The sequence below is a fragment of the Rhea pennata genome, chromosome 5 (assembly GCF_028389875.1).
Source record: "Rhea pennata isolate bPtePen1 chromosome 5, bPtePen1.pri, whole genome shotgun sequence".
Lineage (NCBI taxonomy): Eukaryota > Metazoa > Chordata > Aves > Rheiformes > Rheidae > Rhea > Rhea pennata.
Window position 1 is genome coordinate 42,975,830 of NC_084667.1, and position 14,397 is coordinate 42,990,226.

The 14,397-nt window shown below is 61.8% G+C and overlaps 3 protein-coding genes across 5 annotated transcripts; 2 read left to right on the top strand and 1 right to left on the bottom strand.

Annotated features, from left to right (window-relative positions):
- Positions 1–485: 485 nt before the first annotated feature.
- MED19 (mediator complex subunit 19) lies at positions 486–2,373 on the bottom strand. Its single transcript, XM_062576226.1, has 5 exons — positions 2,164–2,373; positions 1,503–1,759; positions 1,277–1,373; positions 1,080–1,174; positions 486–846 (listed from the first exon to the last, which is right to left on the bottom strand). The coding sequence occupies exons 1-5, from the start codon at positions 2,360–2,362 to the stop codon at positions 778–780; spliced, it is 717 nt and encodes a 238-aa protein (XP_062432210.1). The 5' UTR covers positions 2,363–2,373; the 3' UTR covers positions 486–777.
- Positions 2,374–2,632: 259 nt separating this feature from the next.
- On the top strand, positions 2,633–5,526 carry TMX2 (thioredoxin related transmembrane protein 2). 2 transcript variants are annotated; one of them, XM_062576229.1, is made up of 8 exons: positions 2,636–2,879; positions 3,347–3,407; positions 3,580–3,693; positions 4,185–4,261; positions 4,362–4,468; positions 4,606–4,671; positions 4,819–4,948; positions 5,129–5,526. In XM_062576229.1, the coding sequence occupies exons 1-8, from the start codon at positions 2,691–2,693 to the stop codon at positions 5,273–5,275; spliced, it is 891 nt and encodes a 296-aa protein (XP_062432213.1). In that variant the 5' UTR covers positions 2,636–2,690; the 3' UTR covers positions 5,276–5,526. The 2 variants fall into 2 exon arrangements, with proteins under 2 accessions (XP_062432215.1, XP_062432213.1); XM_062576231.1 differs by lacking the exon at positions 4,606–4,671 and having other exon boundaries at positions 2,633–2,879.
- On the top strand, positions 5,296–7,276 carry SELENOH (selenoprotein H). Of its 2 annotated transcripts, none has more exons than XM_062576232.1 (5): positions 5,296–5,380; positions 6,307–6,435; positions 6,526–6,671; positions 6,744–6,862; positions 7,051–7,276. In XM_062576232.1, exons 2-4 carry the CDS (start codon positions 6,308–6,310, stop codon positions 6,842–6,844), a joined length of 375 nt encoding a protein of 124 aa, XP_062432216.1. In that variant the 5' UTR covers positions 5,296–5,380; position 6,307; the 3' UTR covers positions 6,845–6,862; positions 7,051–7,276. The 2 variants fall into 2 exon arrangements, with proteins under 2 accessions (XP_062432216.1, XP_062432217.1); XM_062576233.1 differs by lacking the exon at positions 5,296–5,380 and adding an exon at positions 5,840–5,904.
- The last annotated feature ends 7,121 nt before the right edge of the window (positions 7,277–14,397 follow it).

Sequence of the window (14,397 nt, forward strand, 5' to 3'; positions counted from 1 at the left end):
GGAAGCAGCTCTCAGGACAGAGCCACACAGGAGTCCAAAGCATGAGACACATGGGAACTGAAAGGATGCCTTAGCACCACTCCTTGGCCACTGTTACAGCCCGACAACGCCTCCTTGCACCGCAGTGCCTGCCCCAGGGCTCGCTGCTTTCAACTGCCATGGTGCAGTGCTGTGGTGCCTTGCTGGGGTCACTCCTGTCCTCACCAAAGAGCCCCTTGGATGCGAGAGAAGGGCCAGTGGTAAATGGGGCCTCCGCACCAGGGAGAGTGGGGGAGGACAGGTCTCTACCCAGCCAAGCAGCCACAGCCAAGGTAGGATCCTGTTTCCCTTGCAGTTCCTGGTCGGAGCCTGCTCTGGGCTCCCCCCTTTCTGCCTCAGTTTTCCCTCATGCATGTTCCAGCAGGCAGCACTGCTCACTCATGCCCCTGCAGGCTCAACCCACCACGAGGGTTGATGGTGACAGCAGCCACAGTCACCAGGCCCTCCTCAGAGCAGAGGCTTTTTAATTAAAAGGTGAATAAAAAAAGAGAGGCCCTGATGCACCGAGCTGTTTTGGTATAAAAGGTCACAGGCAGCAACCCCACCCCAGTTCCACTGGAGTCCATGTCCCTGGCCTCGGCTCTCGGCATAAAGGACACGTGGGTGCGTGGGGATGTCCTCTCTGCCAGGGAGTCAGGCCAGCCCGAGTGCCCCCATCAAGCCCTGCAGGAAGGATGAGTCCGTTTCAGGCAAGTCGGGGCCGTTCCTGTCAACCGGGAGATCCACAGAGCGGTCGCCTCACCGCAGGCTGCTGCTGCTGCTGGCCTGGGAGCTGCCCACACCCGGGTGCTCCGGGCTGTGCCGATTCTGGGAAGGAAGAAGAGGCAGATGCTTCCTGTGCGCCCTGAGCAGAGCTCGCCACCACCTGTGCCCTCCCCAGCATCGCTCGGCTCCCTCCAACCTCCTGCTGCCTGGCAGCACCAGGGTGACTCAGGGAAGGGCTGCTCGACAGTTCCCTCTCCTTCTGCTCCCCGGCCAGGCAGCTCCTATGGGTGCAGGCAGGGAGGGTCACAGATGAGAGCCCAGCTCTCCCCACCTACCTTCTTTTTCTTCTTCTCTTTCTTCTTCCTCTTCCGTTCCGGATCCTCCTCTTTTTTCTTCTTTTTCTTCTTGTGGTCAGAGTCCGAAGGGGTTTCTGAAGAAAGAAAGAGGGCTGGGTGAGTGTGGAGCCCAGCAGGCCTCTCCCTGGGCTGGCTGAGGGGGGGGGGAGGCTGCGGCAGCAAGGTACGTCCCTTACCTGGGGGGACGGGATCCTGGGTACGGCTCTGCTTGTGCTTGTGCTTGTTCTTCTTCTTGGGTGGCTGGATGTGCATGAGCCGGCACTGCTCCGGCAGCTGCCGAGAGAGCACAAGGGGCTGTCAGGCCATGCCAGGCATCTCCCTCCCCACCGCCTCCAGCCCCAGGCACCACGCGAGCCGCCAGCCCGCGGGCCCCCTAGCCCAGCCCGCGGCCTCGGGGCTCACCGGGCCAGCGTGGAGGCGGAAGCCCGTCAGCATGGTGCCAGTGAGGGGGGTGAAGGAGCTGCCACAGATGGGGGGCTTCTCGATGAGGGAGCGCAGGCTGCTGTTGTCGTGGGAGCCGGGCAGGTCGATCATGCCCGGCAGGTCGGGAAGGAAGTTGCTGAGCTTCTCCTTCACCTTCTTGCCGCAGAACTTGTTGTACGCGTGCTCCAGGTTGTAGTGCGTGATGAGGTTGGTGCTGCCCGTCAGCTCCGTGGTGCCTGTGGGGCCGCAAGGGCGGTGGCCGGGCGCCCCGCCGCGCCCCCGGGGCCCAGCCCGGACGCCGGGTCCCCCGGGCCTCGCGCCTGGCTCGGCGGCAGTGCCACGGGCCACGGCACACCCCGCCTCGGCCGGGCCGCGCCCGCGCCCCCCTCGCCTCTATTGGATGCTGAACCGCGACGCCGTGCCCCTCCCCTGCGCCCCATTGGCCGGCCAGACTGTCAGTTCGCGCCTGACCGCCCCCGCCTTCTTTCCCTATTGGCCAAATACGCTGTCAGTTATCTCCCCCACCCCCGGAAGCCCGAGGACGCTTCTTCCCCGTCGATTGGCGGCGCATCCCGCCTATCAGGGCCGGCTCCCGCCCCCGCGCGCTGATTGGGGGCGCCCCGCGGGCCCCGCCCCGTACCTGGCAGCTCCCGCAGCAGGTAGAAGGGGCCTGCGGCGGCGGCCTTGCGGGCCGCGTCCTCGACAGGAGGAGGCGCGGCGGCGGCGGGGGGCGGCCCCACCCCGGGGCCCGCCGCCTTGGCCGGCCCGAAGCCCAGCGCGGCGGCAGTTGCGGGCGGCGGCGGCTCAGCCCCGCCGAAGAGCGCCGAGAAATTCTCCATGCTCCCAGCGTGCCCCGCGCCGGGGGCGGGCTGGCCGCGCCACCCCGCCCCATGGCGGGGCGCACCCCAAGCGCTCGGTTCGGATTGGCTGAGGGCAGCCTGCGGCCCGCCCCCTCGCGGCGTTGCTATGTGCGCTGTGGGCCTAGGTTTTTGATTGGTTGCCCTCCCCGCGTTTTGCGGCTTGATGCCGGAAGCGCTTGGCAGCGGGGCCGTGCCATTGGTTAGCGGTGCGGGGACTCCCCCCCTCACTGACAAGCAGGTGGCCGGCCCAATTGGAGCGAAGCGGCCGTACGGTGGCCGGGAGAGCTCGGCTTTGCGCGGAGGGAAGATGGCGGTGATAGCGCCGCTGCTGGCGCTGCTGTACTCGGTGCCCGATCTGTGCCGCTGGCTCGCGCGGCCCTATTACCCTCTCTCGGCGTTGCTCGCCACCGCCTTCCTGCTCGTCCGCAAGCTCCCGCCGCTCTGCCGCGGGCTGCCCTCGCAGCGGGAGGATGGCAACCCCTGCGACTTCGACTGGGTGAGGAGAGCTGGCGCCGCCCGCCGCCCGGGTCCCCGCGCTGCTCCTGCGGCCCGGGTCCCCGCCGGCCGCGCAGCTCCCCAGCGCTGCTGAGGGCGGGGCAGGCCTAGTGCCTGCCGAGAGACCTGTGCTATCCCCGGCCAGCTGCTGAGGGGCTCCCTGAGCGCCTTGGTGCCCCGGAGACAGGGGTAGGCGGTGGTGCCCGTCAGCGCCCTCTTCTTTCTGTGCTTGCAGAGGACCTCTTAGTGCTTGGGTGGGAGGGGAATTTTAGGAGGGTGCAGGAGACCAGTGATGACTTGGGGAAAGCTGGACCCAGGCACTGGGTTCTGGTGCCAGGCAGGGCCAGGAGAACCCTGCCTCTGGGCAGACTGCCATCCGCTCGGCTCTGCCAGGGCTGGGTGTCTGCCTCCAGCTGGCTGCAGGGTCTGGTAGGTGCCTCCTGCTCACCTCCTCTCTCCTGTATGCAGCGCGAGGTGGAAATCCTCATGTTCCTCAGCGCCATCGTGATGATGAAGAACCGCCGCTCCAGTGAGTCAGGGCTTTTGCTGCGGGGTGCGCATGGGCGGCTGGGGGCAGGGGCTGCTTTCAGTTCATCCCCTGCAGAGCTGGGTGGAGTAGAACCCAGAGGAACGGGGGGCTGCGGGGCAGGGGCTGAGAGGGGATGTGGGATCTGGCCCTGGTTCTCACCACTCTTCCCCAGTCACCGTGGAGCAGCACATCGGGAACATCTTCATGTTCAGCAAAGTGGCCAACGCCATCCTCTTCTTCCGGCTTGACATCCGCATGGGCCTGCTCTACCTCACGCTGTGCATAGGTGAGACCTGCGAGGATGGGGACCCCTAGCACCAGGGACCGTAGCAGTGTCACCCTTGGCATGGCTCTGCTTGCCCCCGGCACAGGGCATCCATAGTGCTCCTCCGTGCCACTTGCTTGCAAGGGCCAGAGTGCTCTCTCTGGGCCACTGTGAGATTCCTTGCTGAAGGATGTTGTGGACATGAGAAGTTTGTGGGCCCAAGGGAAGCCTTGGGAGAATGATGCCTAGAGATTGCTGCCTAGCCAGCAGGCTCAGAAAACACCAGAACTGGGAAGTCTCACTGCTACAGCATTTATCGTGTCTCAGTTTCCCTGTTGAACAGGGCCCAAAAACACAAGGTGCTCTGGAGAAAGAGGAGCCTCATCTCAAAATGAGCCTGGCTCTTTGAGGTGCTTCAGGAGCAGCAGCAGGCATGTGGGTGAGGGAAGAGGCCTCTCCTGTCCGGGCACAGGCCCATCTGGGCTCTAGGCTCAGGGGAGCTGTCATTGCAGTGTTCCTGATGACCTGCAAGCCACCCCTCTACATGGGTCCTGAGTACATCAAGTATTTCAGCGACAAGACCATAGATGTGAGTATCTCTATAGGGTGGGTCAGGGCTGGCATGCAGCAGTGCCGGAGTGGCTGCTTTGCCCCACAGCACCCCACTGAGCCATGTCTCCCTGTGGCAGGAGGAGCTGGAACGGGACAAGCGGGTAACCTGGATCGTCGAGTTCTTTGCTAACTGGTCCAGCGAGTGCCAGTCCTTTGCCCCCATCTTTGCCGACCTCTCCCTCAAGTGAGTAGCACCTGCCAGGGGGCCTTGGCAAGCTGTGGGTGGGGGGAGATGCGCCTGCAGGGAGCAGGGCCGGAGGTGGGGCAAGGCGTCAAGCCCTGTGGTCATGCTCAGCACTCTCAGCCACATCTCCTCACCAGGTACAACTGCTCGGGGCTGCACTTTGGGAAGGTGGACGTGGGCCGATACACGGACGTCAGCACCAGGTCTGCAGGTCTGGGGAGAAGGGGAGTGGGGGGAACGGCCCTCATCAGCAGGGCCTGTATCTGGGCAGAGCAGGGAGCGTCTCAGGGCCCCCAGACCCCTCCAGGTACCACAGGGTCACTCATCCACCTCTCGCCCTCCTCTCACAGGTACAAAGTCAGCACCTCGCCCCTCACAAAGCAGCTGCCTACCCTCATCCTCTTCCAGGGCGGGACAGAGACCATGCGTCGCCCGCAGATTGACAAGAAGGGCCGGGCCGTATCCTGGACCTTCTCAGAGGTGGGTGGAGATCTGCCTTCCGGCCCTTCGTGGCATCCTGCCTCTGGGGCACAACTGGGTTCAGTACCTATCCCCGGAGGTGGCCAGTGGCTCCCAGCACCCCAGGAAGGGTGCTCAGAGCTGCAGGGAAAGGTGAGAGACCATGGCAGGTGCTGCCATGCAGCGCATCTCGCCTTGCAGGAGAACGTGATCAGGGAGTTCAACCTCAACGAGCTCTACCAGAAGTCCAAGAAGCAGTCGAAGCCACGGGACGAGGGGCCGGAGGACGCTCCCGAGGCACCGGCGGCTGCCGGCCTTGCCAATGGGGAGACCAAGAAGGACAAGTAGAAGCCACCACTGCGCCATCACCGTGTCCCCATCGCCCCCTTGACGGAGGAGGGACCACTCCTGGCCGCTCTGCAGAGGGGGGTCGCTGCAGCTGCCCACGTCCCAGTACGAGCTGCCCGGCCCTGCGCCCGCGGGGCTGTTCCCGGCGGGGGGGCGGGGGGAGGCCCGTGCCCGCGGTGGCGGGGCGGAGCCACCGCGCCGTGCACGTGCACGCGTGCGCTCGCGGCTGTCAATAAACGCCCGCGGCGGCCTGGCACGTCCCTGTGCTTGGGGGGGGGGAGGGGTGCGCGGGGGAGTCACGTGGCCGCGGAGAGGCGTGGCAGCTGTGCGATAGAGGGCTACATAACGGGGGGGGGGCGGGCGGAACCACTGTGCTCCCTTGGGGGGGGGGGTGAGGCGGGCTGCCGCGCCCTGTCGCCGCCGCGCCCCTTCTCGCGGGTGCCCCGCGGACGGTGTACCGGGAAGGCGGCGGAGGGATCAGGGCGCCGCGCGGCGGCGGAGGGGCTGCCGCGGCCCGCCGATGCCGCCCGGCCGGCGGGGCGCCGCCTCGTCCGTGCCCCCCGCGCCGGCGGGCCGGTGGCTCAGCCCGCGGCGGCTCCCCGCGCGCTACCACGTGCGCGGCGCGGCAGGTAGCGGCGGCCCCTCGTTCCCTTTCTCCTCCTCCCCCCCCCCGTCCCTGGGCCCCAGTCCCACGGCAGCGGCGGCCCCCGAGCTGCACGGCGGGACTCCCTCCCGGCAGGGTCCCGGGGGACGCCCCAGCCCTTCCCGCCTCGGTCCCGGAGCGCCGCGCCTCCACCCTCATCGCAGCCGCCCCCCGAGGGATCCTCGTGTCCCCCCTTCCCGGCCCTAGCCGGCTTCCCGGCTCCCCCCATGCCTCCCCTCCCAGTCCCGCCATAACAGGACCCCCCCCCCTCCGGTAGCAGACCCTGCGTCCTTCCCAACAGGCTCCCTGGGTCCTTACTTCCCGGCCCCTGCAGCCCCCCGTGCCACCCGGCAGGACCCTGGCACTCAGCCCACCCCCCTCTCCCCAGGATGGCGCCCCGTGGGAAGAAGCGCGGTGCCCAGAAGCCAGCCGAGGCCAGGGAGGATGCAGATGCACCGCAAAAGCGGGCCCGGGGCAGCCCCGGGGGCGCCGGCCCCCGTGTGGTCATCGAGCACTGGTGAGGGGCCCATCTGCACCCAGGCAGCGTTGGGGGGTGGGGGTGGGGGGCTGCCCACCTCTCCTCCGTGACCCCCCCCGTCTCTCCCAGTAAGAGCTGACGCGTGTTTGGGCGCAACGCGGCGGCGGTGAGCGAGGCCCTGCGTGGGGCCATGGCCCACCTGGCTGTGGAGATCAACCCGGCACCACCGCGCAGGAACAGCTTTGAGGTGTCCCTGGTGAAGGAGGATGGCAGCAGTGAGTGGAGGCAGCGGGGGGTGGGTGGGGGGTTCCTGGCAGCCCTGACCCCAGCCCCCTTGTCGCCCGCAGCTGTCGAACTTTGGAGCGGCATCCGCAAGGGGCCGCCCCGCAAGCTTAAGTTCCCCGAGCCTGCCACCATCGTAGAGGCCCTGAAGAGCAGCCTGGCCTAGAGACAGCGGCACAGCGAGGTGAGCAGCATGCAGCGCCCGCTCCTGGGAACCCCCTGGGAGGTAGCTCCGGGAGCAACATCCAGGGTGGACGTGGGGGCCCCGTGGTGGGGGCCAGTCCTGCCCTGAGAGCCGGGGCGAGCCCAGGGCGCTCCTGCTGCCTGGAGCCAGGCCGCCTGCACTGTAGCGACCCCCACTCTCACCTGCAGCCAGGCCAGGATTCGGGACCTACAGGACCAGAGCATCCATGAGGAGGCGTGATGAAGTGGGGGGCACCAGCCAGCCCCAGTCTCGTCTCTGATGCCGCAGCTCCCCCTGTGGGTACCGGGTGCTGGCACCCTTCGGTTCTGCTTGCCCACGCTTTCCCTCACCCACACAGCCCCTACCCTCGTGGTTGTCACGACTCCAGTTTTGCAATAAAGCTGTGCAACCCCACAGTATGCCTGGCTCCCTGATGCAAGGTTGGTGGGCGCAGAGACAGCGCTTGGTGCTCCAACACTTTTATTTCCAACAAACCACAAGTCCCAGTGCTCCCCTTTTTAACAGGCATGGAGCAGGCTTTGCTAGGCACAGGAAACGTTGAGGCAGCACATGTGCAGCTGGCACAAAAGCTTTTGGTGGTGCTGCAGCCTGTGGGTCAGAGGCGTTGTGTTGGGCAGCCACTGATGTACCCCATGGCCAGCCCCCCTCCGGCAGCCTGGACGCATACACAAGACCAGAGTGGTCCCTCAGGCACCTCCTCGTTGGGGCACTGTGTGAGCAGCCCTAGCTCAGGATATCCACATCCACATCCGACTCAGAGGAGGGGTTAGGCCAGACACAGACAGTGCCAGGGGGCAGCCATGGCTCCGCAGTGCCCACGTCGATCTCCTCCACCTCGACCTCCTTGGGGCTAGCTGGGGGCACTCCGCCGACTGGGCCGCCTCGCTTGGGCTGGGCCGGCACCCCCTGATCCCCTGGGGGCTCCCGCCCTGGAGACCCCCGTGGCCCCACTGGCCCATGGCCCTGCCGGGCCATGGGGGGCACCCGCACCGGCTTCCTCGGGCGGTGGGTGCGGGACAGAGCCTTGCTAACGGGAGAGCGCCGGGCTGCAGCCCCTGCTGCGGGCAGCCCTTCCCCACCTGTGCTGCCCAAGGGTAGCTGTGCCTCCACAGGGGCCGGTCCCGGCATGGGCCGTGGCTTGGCGTCGCCCCTCGCAGCGCCAGTGCCCACTGGTGTCTCCAAACTGCTGGGTGCCTCTCGCCCAGCCCTGTTACCCTCCAGCACAGGCCGTGGCCCCAGCAGGCACCTCTCCTCCTGCACCACCTCCCAGCAGCCGCGGCTCACTGCCTTCCTGAGCTTCACTGGCCCCACGGGCCCCACACTGGGGCAGCCCGGCCGCTTGGCCCCCAGTGCCAGTGGCTCCAGTGGGGTGCTGCCCTGCTGCCCACAGCCCCCCACTGCTGCAGCCCCATCTGCGCCAGGGCTGGCGGTCAGCTCCCCTGTGGGGTGTGCTGGTGTGGAGCTCGGATCAGGCCGGGGGGCCTGCAGGCAGCCACGGTTGAGCCTCCAGCTTGGGCCTGGCTTCACCAGCCGTCCGGCCTTCAGCTGCAGCGACTCCAGCTCAGCCACACGGAGCTGCCGCGCAGCTGCCAGCACCTCCTGTGCCTCCTCCCATGAAGCCTCCAGCTCAGCTGTGTAGAGGAAATCCACCAGCTTGCGCAGCGCCTTAATCTTCAGCCCTCCCAGCTCCAGCACCACCCTGCGGCCCCGGGGTGGCAGTTCCCGGGCCAGCTGTTCCATGAAGAAAGGGCTGCACACGGAGAGGACACAGCAGTGAGCGGGCACAGCCTCCCCTGCAAAGCAACAGCAGCCATTGCAGCCCTGCCACGGACACCACCTGCCCACTGTGGCCTCCCTCTCTCCAACCTGGGGCCTGGCACACGTGCCTCAGCAAGACCATGAGTCCCCGTAGCCCCATCACGCTGTGGTAGCAGCCCCACTCTGTGGGTGCCTGGCTGGGGGAAGGAGTGAGGGGAGAGCGGTTTCCCACTTGCTCACCTTCTGCTTGCAGGACCACATCACAGAAGATGTCTGCCCGCTGCTGCTGCCGGTGCAGCTGCAGGAAGGCAGCACGCAGCAGCCGGGAGCTGCGGTACAGCAGCCGTGGGGCAGCCTCGGCACCCCTGCGGAGACAGAGCGGTGCTAAGCCCCTCGGCCTGGCTCCCACCTCCCCAGTCCCCACCCCGCCGGGGCAGTGGCCTGGTTTGAACTGCTGCGAGTGGTTCAGCACCGGGATTAGGCTCAGCGCACCCTGGGAGCACGCAGGTTTCTCGGGGCAATGCCCCGCCTGTCCATACAAAGCCCTTTGGGCAGCTCAGCCACCAGGGGGCGCAGGCCACCAGAATTTGGGGGGAAAAACTGGCGATTTGGGCATCCCGGCAGCATGTCAAGAGCTGCAGCCTCCCTCCCGAGGCTCCAGGCTGGGCAACACAGGGCTGGTGCAGTGTCACGGCCTGCCTCGTCCTTGAGGGTGCCGGGGCAGGGGCCTCCCGGCTCGGCCCTCGCCCTCCTCGTGGGGCGGCGGAGAGCCCTGGCAGGCCCCACGGCTGCTGGGCGCGGGGGGGCCATACCTGCTGGTCTCGGCAGCCATGAGGCGCGGGGACAGGAGACGGAGAGGAGCACTGCAGGCAGTAAGGCGCTGGCACGGGTGCCCAGCGGCCCACGGCCCCACCACGACGCCCAGCGAGGGAACCGGCCGGCCGGGCCTCCCTCACGCACCGCCGCGACCACGTGCCCATGCGCATGCGCGCCTCGCTCCCCCCATCCCTCCCAGAACGTTCCTCGGGAGGAAATCCGCCCAGCAACCGCTCCGCCATTGGCCTATCCCGCCGGCCAATCGCAGCGCGCCTTGGGCTCTGGCGGGAACTCCTCGAAGGAGGGCGCCGCTGCCCATTGCTGTCAACATGGCGCCGGGGCGCCTCGCTCCCGCCCAGCTGCAGCGCAGCCCCGCGGAGGGCGAGTCGTGGCCGCCGCGCTCGGGGCGCCTGCGGCCGGGGGACTCTTTGCTGAAGGTGCCAGAGTGGCTGGGGCAGATACTCTGGGGGTTGCTGAGGGAAATGCCACTCCCCGGTCTGCACATCTTATGGCAGCTCCTGAGGTGAAGGCCTTTTCAAGGGCTTACCTCAGAGCCATCTTCTTTCACTGTACTGGATCTTAAACCCTGTCACTAAGGGATTTAAGCACCACTGACGAGAGAAATAACTGGGATGAGGGCATGCTGTTTGCCAAGAAGCTGTTCCTGGCATGGCAGCAATGTCTAACTTTGTGCTCACTCGGTTGGAGCGCTGCTTGTGGTTTTGTTTTTGGCCTTTCAAAGTCCATTGTGCCCTTGTGTGTGAGAGAAATGGTGTTTTCATGGTTTCCTGATGCCTATCAGGAAGATCGAGACGCATGCAAATGCTAGGCAAAAAGGGGAGGACTGATGGTGGGTATTTTGGAAACCAGCCTTTGTGCAAACCATGCTGCCTACTTAGAGAATCTGAAATGTATTTTGTCATTTTATAAAGCATCCATTGTAGAAACATCTGCGTTAGTCACTCCACACACAGGAACAACAATTATAATAATCCCAGCCCAATTGCCTGGAGATATTAGTTGCTCTTAAAAACCAACCAAAATGGGTGGAAATTTCAAGGACTAAAGAAGAATGAGAGTCTAAATGACACTGTATTTTAATCTACAAAGTTTTCTGCAACTAGTTAAATGCAGGATCATCCTCTGATTTTTGTCTATGGCTTTGCAGATGGATTTTCATGCGTTTTGACACGTGAGGGTGTTTTTCTCAATCTTTGCTGTGTGCAGAGCAGACACAAACTAAGGAGGAAAGTGACTGATTATGGGTCTGGGCTACAGGCTACTGAGGTTAGTGGCAGCCTTTCCACTGACCTCGAATGGCTTTGACTGAGGCTGTAAATACCAAAGGAAACAGTGAAACACATAATTTTGTATCAAAGTGCTATCATGTGCTCATAAAAATAGAAGAAAAGTAGAGAAGATGTTTCCTGCCTGCCCCCTGCAATCTCTTAGAATTATAATAATTGGAGTCGTCATGTGGAAAACTTGAGATCATTGGGAGCAGAGGGATACAGCTAAGAAAGTTATGGATTTAGATGAGTATGTGTGAATTTTCCAGAGCTTGACTCCAGTCACCCCCTGTTTTTTAAATCTCTGCCTGTTTATTCCCAACCTGGTAATTGGCCCATGGGTCCACTTCATCTTCCAATCCTTTTGATCCCCATCCCTGGGAGATTCCCTGTGGAAATTTCTGTGGTGTATCACTAGCTGCAGTCCCAGGGCCCGGATCACCAGCAGTGTGCTGAAGAGTTGCTCGGCATTGCTGCAGAGTTCAGAATAGCAGCCTCCGCAGCCTGAAAGAGAACATGTGTGTGGCTTTAGATTATGTTAGCAATCCAGCCTTCCCCGCTGCTGCCTAGTTTTTTTGCGTCATGCCCCAACCACGCTGAAATTTCAGAGCAGAGAGAGGGGTTCATTCAGTGGGGGTTGACAGAGAAACTGAGAGGAAAAAAATCCCTCTTCAGGCAAGCCTGACTGCCTGACTTGTAAGCAGATGCTCTGATCAGGTGCCGGCAATCGGGGATACGTTAACACTGGAAATTGCTTTTGAGCTGACTGAGCTGAACAAGCCAGAGAAGTCAAGGGAAATAAACTGAGCCAACGCGAAGTTAAATTAAAAAATTCCAAAGTGCTGATATCAGAGGGGCTTCACCTTGCAACGGAGCAACTGACCAGCAGGTGAGGCAAAATCCTGATTATTTGGCAATGGCTGAATCTTTGCTGCGTGCCCCTTGCTGGCACAGAGACAGGACTTGCTGTCCTCAGCCTAAGCTGAACCCCAGGCACCCAGGCACCTGTATAGCTCTGCCACAAAGGGAGACGGAGAGCGCGGCTTAGAGGCTGCCCTGTTCTGTCCATGTGCAGTACGTCCCCAAGGTTTGGGAGGCTCTGAGGCCTCAGGATCTGGCAGAGATTAGGCTGCAGATGCCTTGGAGGGACAAAGTCACGGCTTCAGAGGCGGTAGTTACACTCCCGCTTTGGTAAGCAGCTCCTATGTGACCTCCCGTTCTTGCTGCTGCTGGCCAGGGAACAGGAAAGCAAAGCGTTAAAGGGCAGAGTCCACTCTTTCTGTGTGAGCCTCCCAGGCCAGCAGAAAACGTCCTTCGTGTGGAACCAGGCACAGCACCTTGGGCTCCGCCATGGTTTGCAGAGACAGACCCCAGCGGCCCCATAAACTGTCCTGTGTGTCTCACAGTGGTGACTGGGATGGGACGCCCAGTGGTCGCAGTGGAAGGGGCGAAGTCACGTTTCCCGTGGCAGAAGGAGAGAGCACACAAAGCAGTCAGGGTGCTGGCAAACTGGGCACAGGACACTTTAGGCCAGCAGACAGAACTGGCTGCCTTTGAATCACGCTCATTATTCACTGCCTGCATGACTCAGATGGGTGCTCTGGCCTGGCACACTGACAGAGCCGCTTTCAGATGGCAACAAAAAAGCCAGGGTCCAGCACAGGTGACAGGCCCTTTGGTTTGAGGTGTTTTCAGTATTTTGCAAAGGCAACAGTGCTAATCCCTGTCATGCAAAAGCCCTCAGAGCCTCACCACCATGAAACTCCAATCATAGCAGCCTCAGTGCTACCTCTCCCTCCTCTCCGATGGCCTTGTCTGCCCTTAAAAAGTTACTGATATATGATCTGGCAGTACCAGCAAACACTCCCATGGTAGATACAGCCTGCACACAAAAGAGGCCTTTTATTAGTGTAACTTTTACCAGTACCCAAAGCCAAATAATGTTCACTGGAAAAAGCACCAACACCCTCTTGCCCCATGGCCCCCTCTCTCTGTGTAGCCATATGCACAGGGCCAGAATCTCAGGCTAAATATACATGGCTCGCAACTCTCATCGCCATGCCACCAAAATGCTTAAGACTGATTCTTTCCTTTAGGTGTCCAAAAGTTAATTATTTGAGGTTGTACCTAAAACGTGGGATGCAGGAGCAATCCCTCGCTCCTGGGAGCAGGAAGGCACCCCACCTATCCCCCAAACCAGACTGGGATGAGATCCATATCTCTAGCAGTGCCCCACTTCCTTCCTAAGCTTTACTTTCTATGGAAAAAAAAATGCAGTAACAAGGCCTGGAAGATCGTGTTGGTGTGCCCCAGCCAGCTCCCTACTTTGCTCGGCCAGGACTGTAGTGCCTGTGTCCTCTCTTGTGTCTGTCTGCGGCCTGTGGCTGAGCAGAGCCCAGGGGACTCAGTGGATCGGGAGAGTTAGCTGGGTTTACCTCCTCATGGGACTCAGAGGGGGTGGGAAGGGACAGTATCTCTGTCTGAACATGGCCTAAGCGTAAGCTGGTTATCCAGGCTCTGCAGTTGATGGGTAGAGAAGCACAGGGTAAGTCCCGTCTTCCCCATATTGCTTAAACCCTTCAAATCAGTAGATTCTGGGCTACTTTCCTTAAGAGAAAGGAAGTTCTTAATCTTGAGTCTCACAGTCATGATTGTCTTCAGTAATGGCCTCTTTTGTTTTCTTTGATAGACTCCAATGCAGGAGCTACCTCTGTTTCCTGTTCTTGGGAGGTTTCTCTGATTTTGCTGCTTCTGCCATGGAAGGGAGAGGTGAGGGCTGGGGTCCATGGTGGGGGGAAAAGGCTGAAGGTAGAGAGAGGAAGAAGAGACTGTAAATAGTGGCATATCAGTGCAGGACTGGGAGGGGAGGAGATTTCTGTGCATGCTTCAGTCATTCAAACATTTAAGGGAAAGATGTAACAGGAACTTGATGGTCCGAACGCACAGTAGGGTGCAGCCAGGTCAGATTTCAAAGGTTAGCAGGAGGCATGGGAGAGCTTGGGCACAGCAGGAGACAGGCGGGATGCAGATACCACGCTTGCCTCTGACTCAACACCATGCAGGGTGTGTGGAGCTGCTCGGTGCTGCCCAGGAAAGATACTGGGATTGACTGTGCTGAAATTTGAATTGCTTTCTTGCCTGGTATGTTAGAATTAGGGCTGAAAAGCTAAGGCAGCCGCAGCTTCCTTCGTCTGTTTAAAGCTGCTTTCTGACGGATGAGGCATTTCAACCTCCCCGGAGCCGCACTTCCCTTTTGCAGGGGGAAGACAACAACCTGTCAGGATTCCCATAGGAAAGGGGCTGCGGAAGTGCCTCGTTATCCTGATTTAGAACAATGTAGGCGTTCTGAATCTTTCTGAACTGCCTGCTCTGGACTTGGAGACAGCAGCCTCATCTTCCTCCTGCCCTTGACCACTGTGGAGCATTGATCTGTCTTGTAAACAAGTCGTCTTGCTCTATTCCGGTGGTAGTTGCGTTTTCTGGGCGTCTCGTCTGGATAAGGCATTGACAGCACGGTAGGATGAAAGGGGATATGTAAGATGTTATTACACGTAATTACTGAAAAAAAAGGGGGGGCAGAATTTCCCATGCTACTAACACATCTTTTCTGTCCTTCCCAGGAAGTAGCGGGATGGGACTCATCTGCCACAG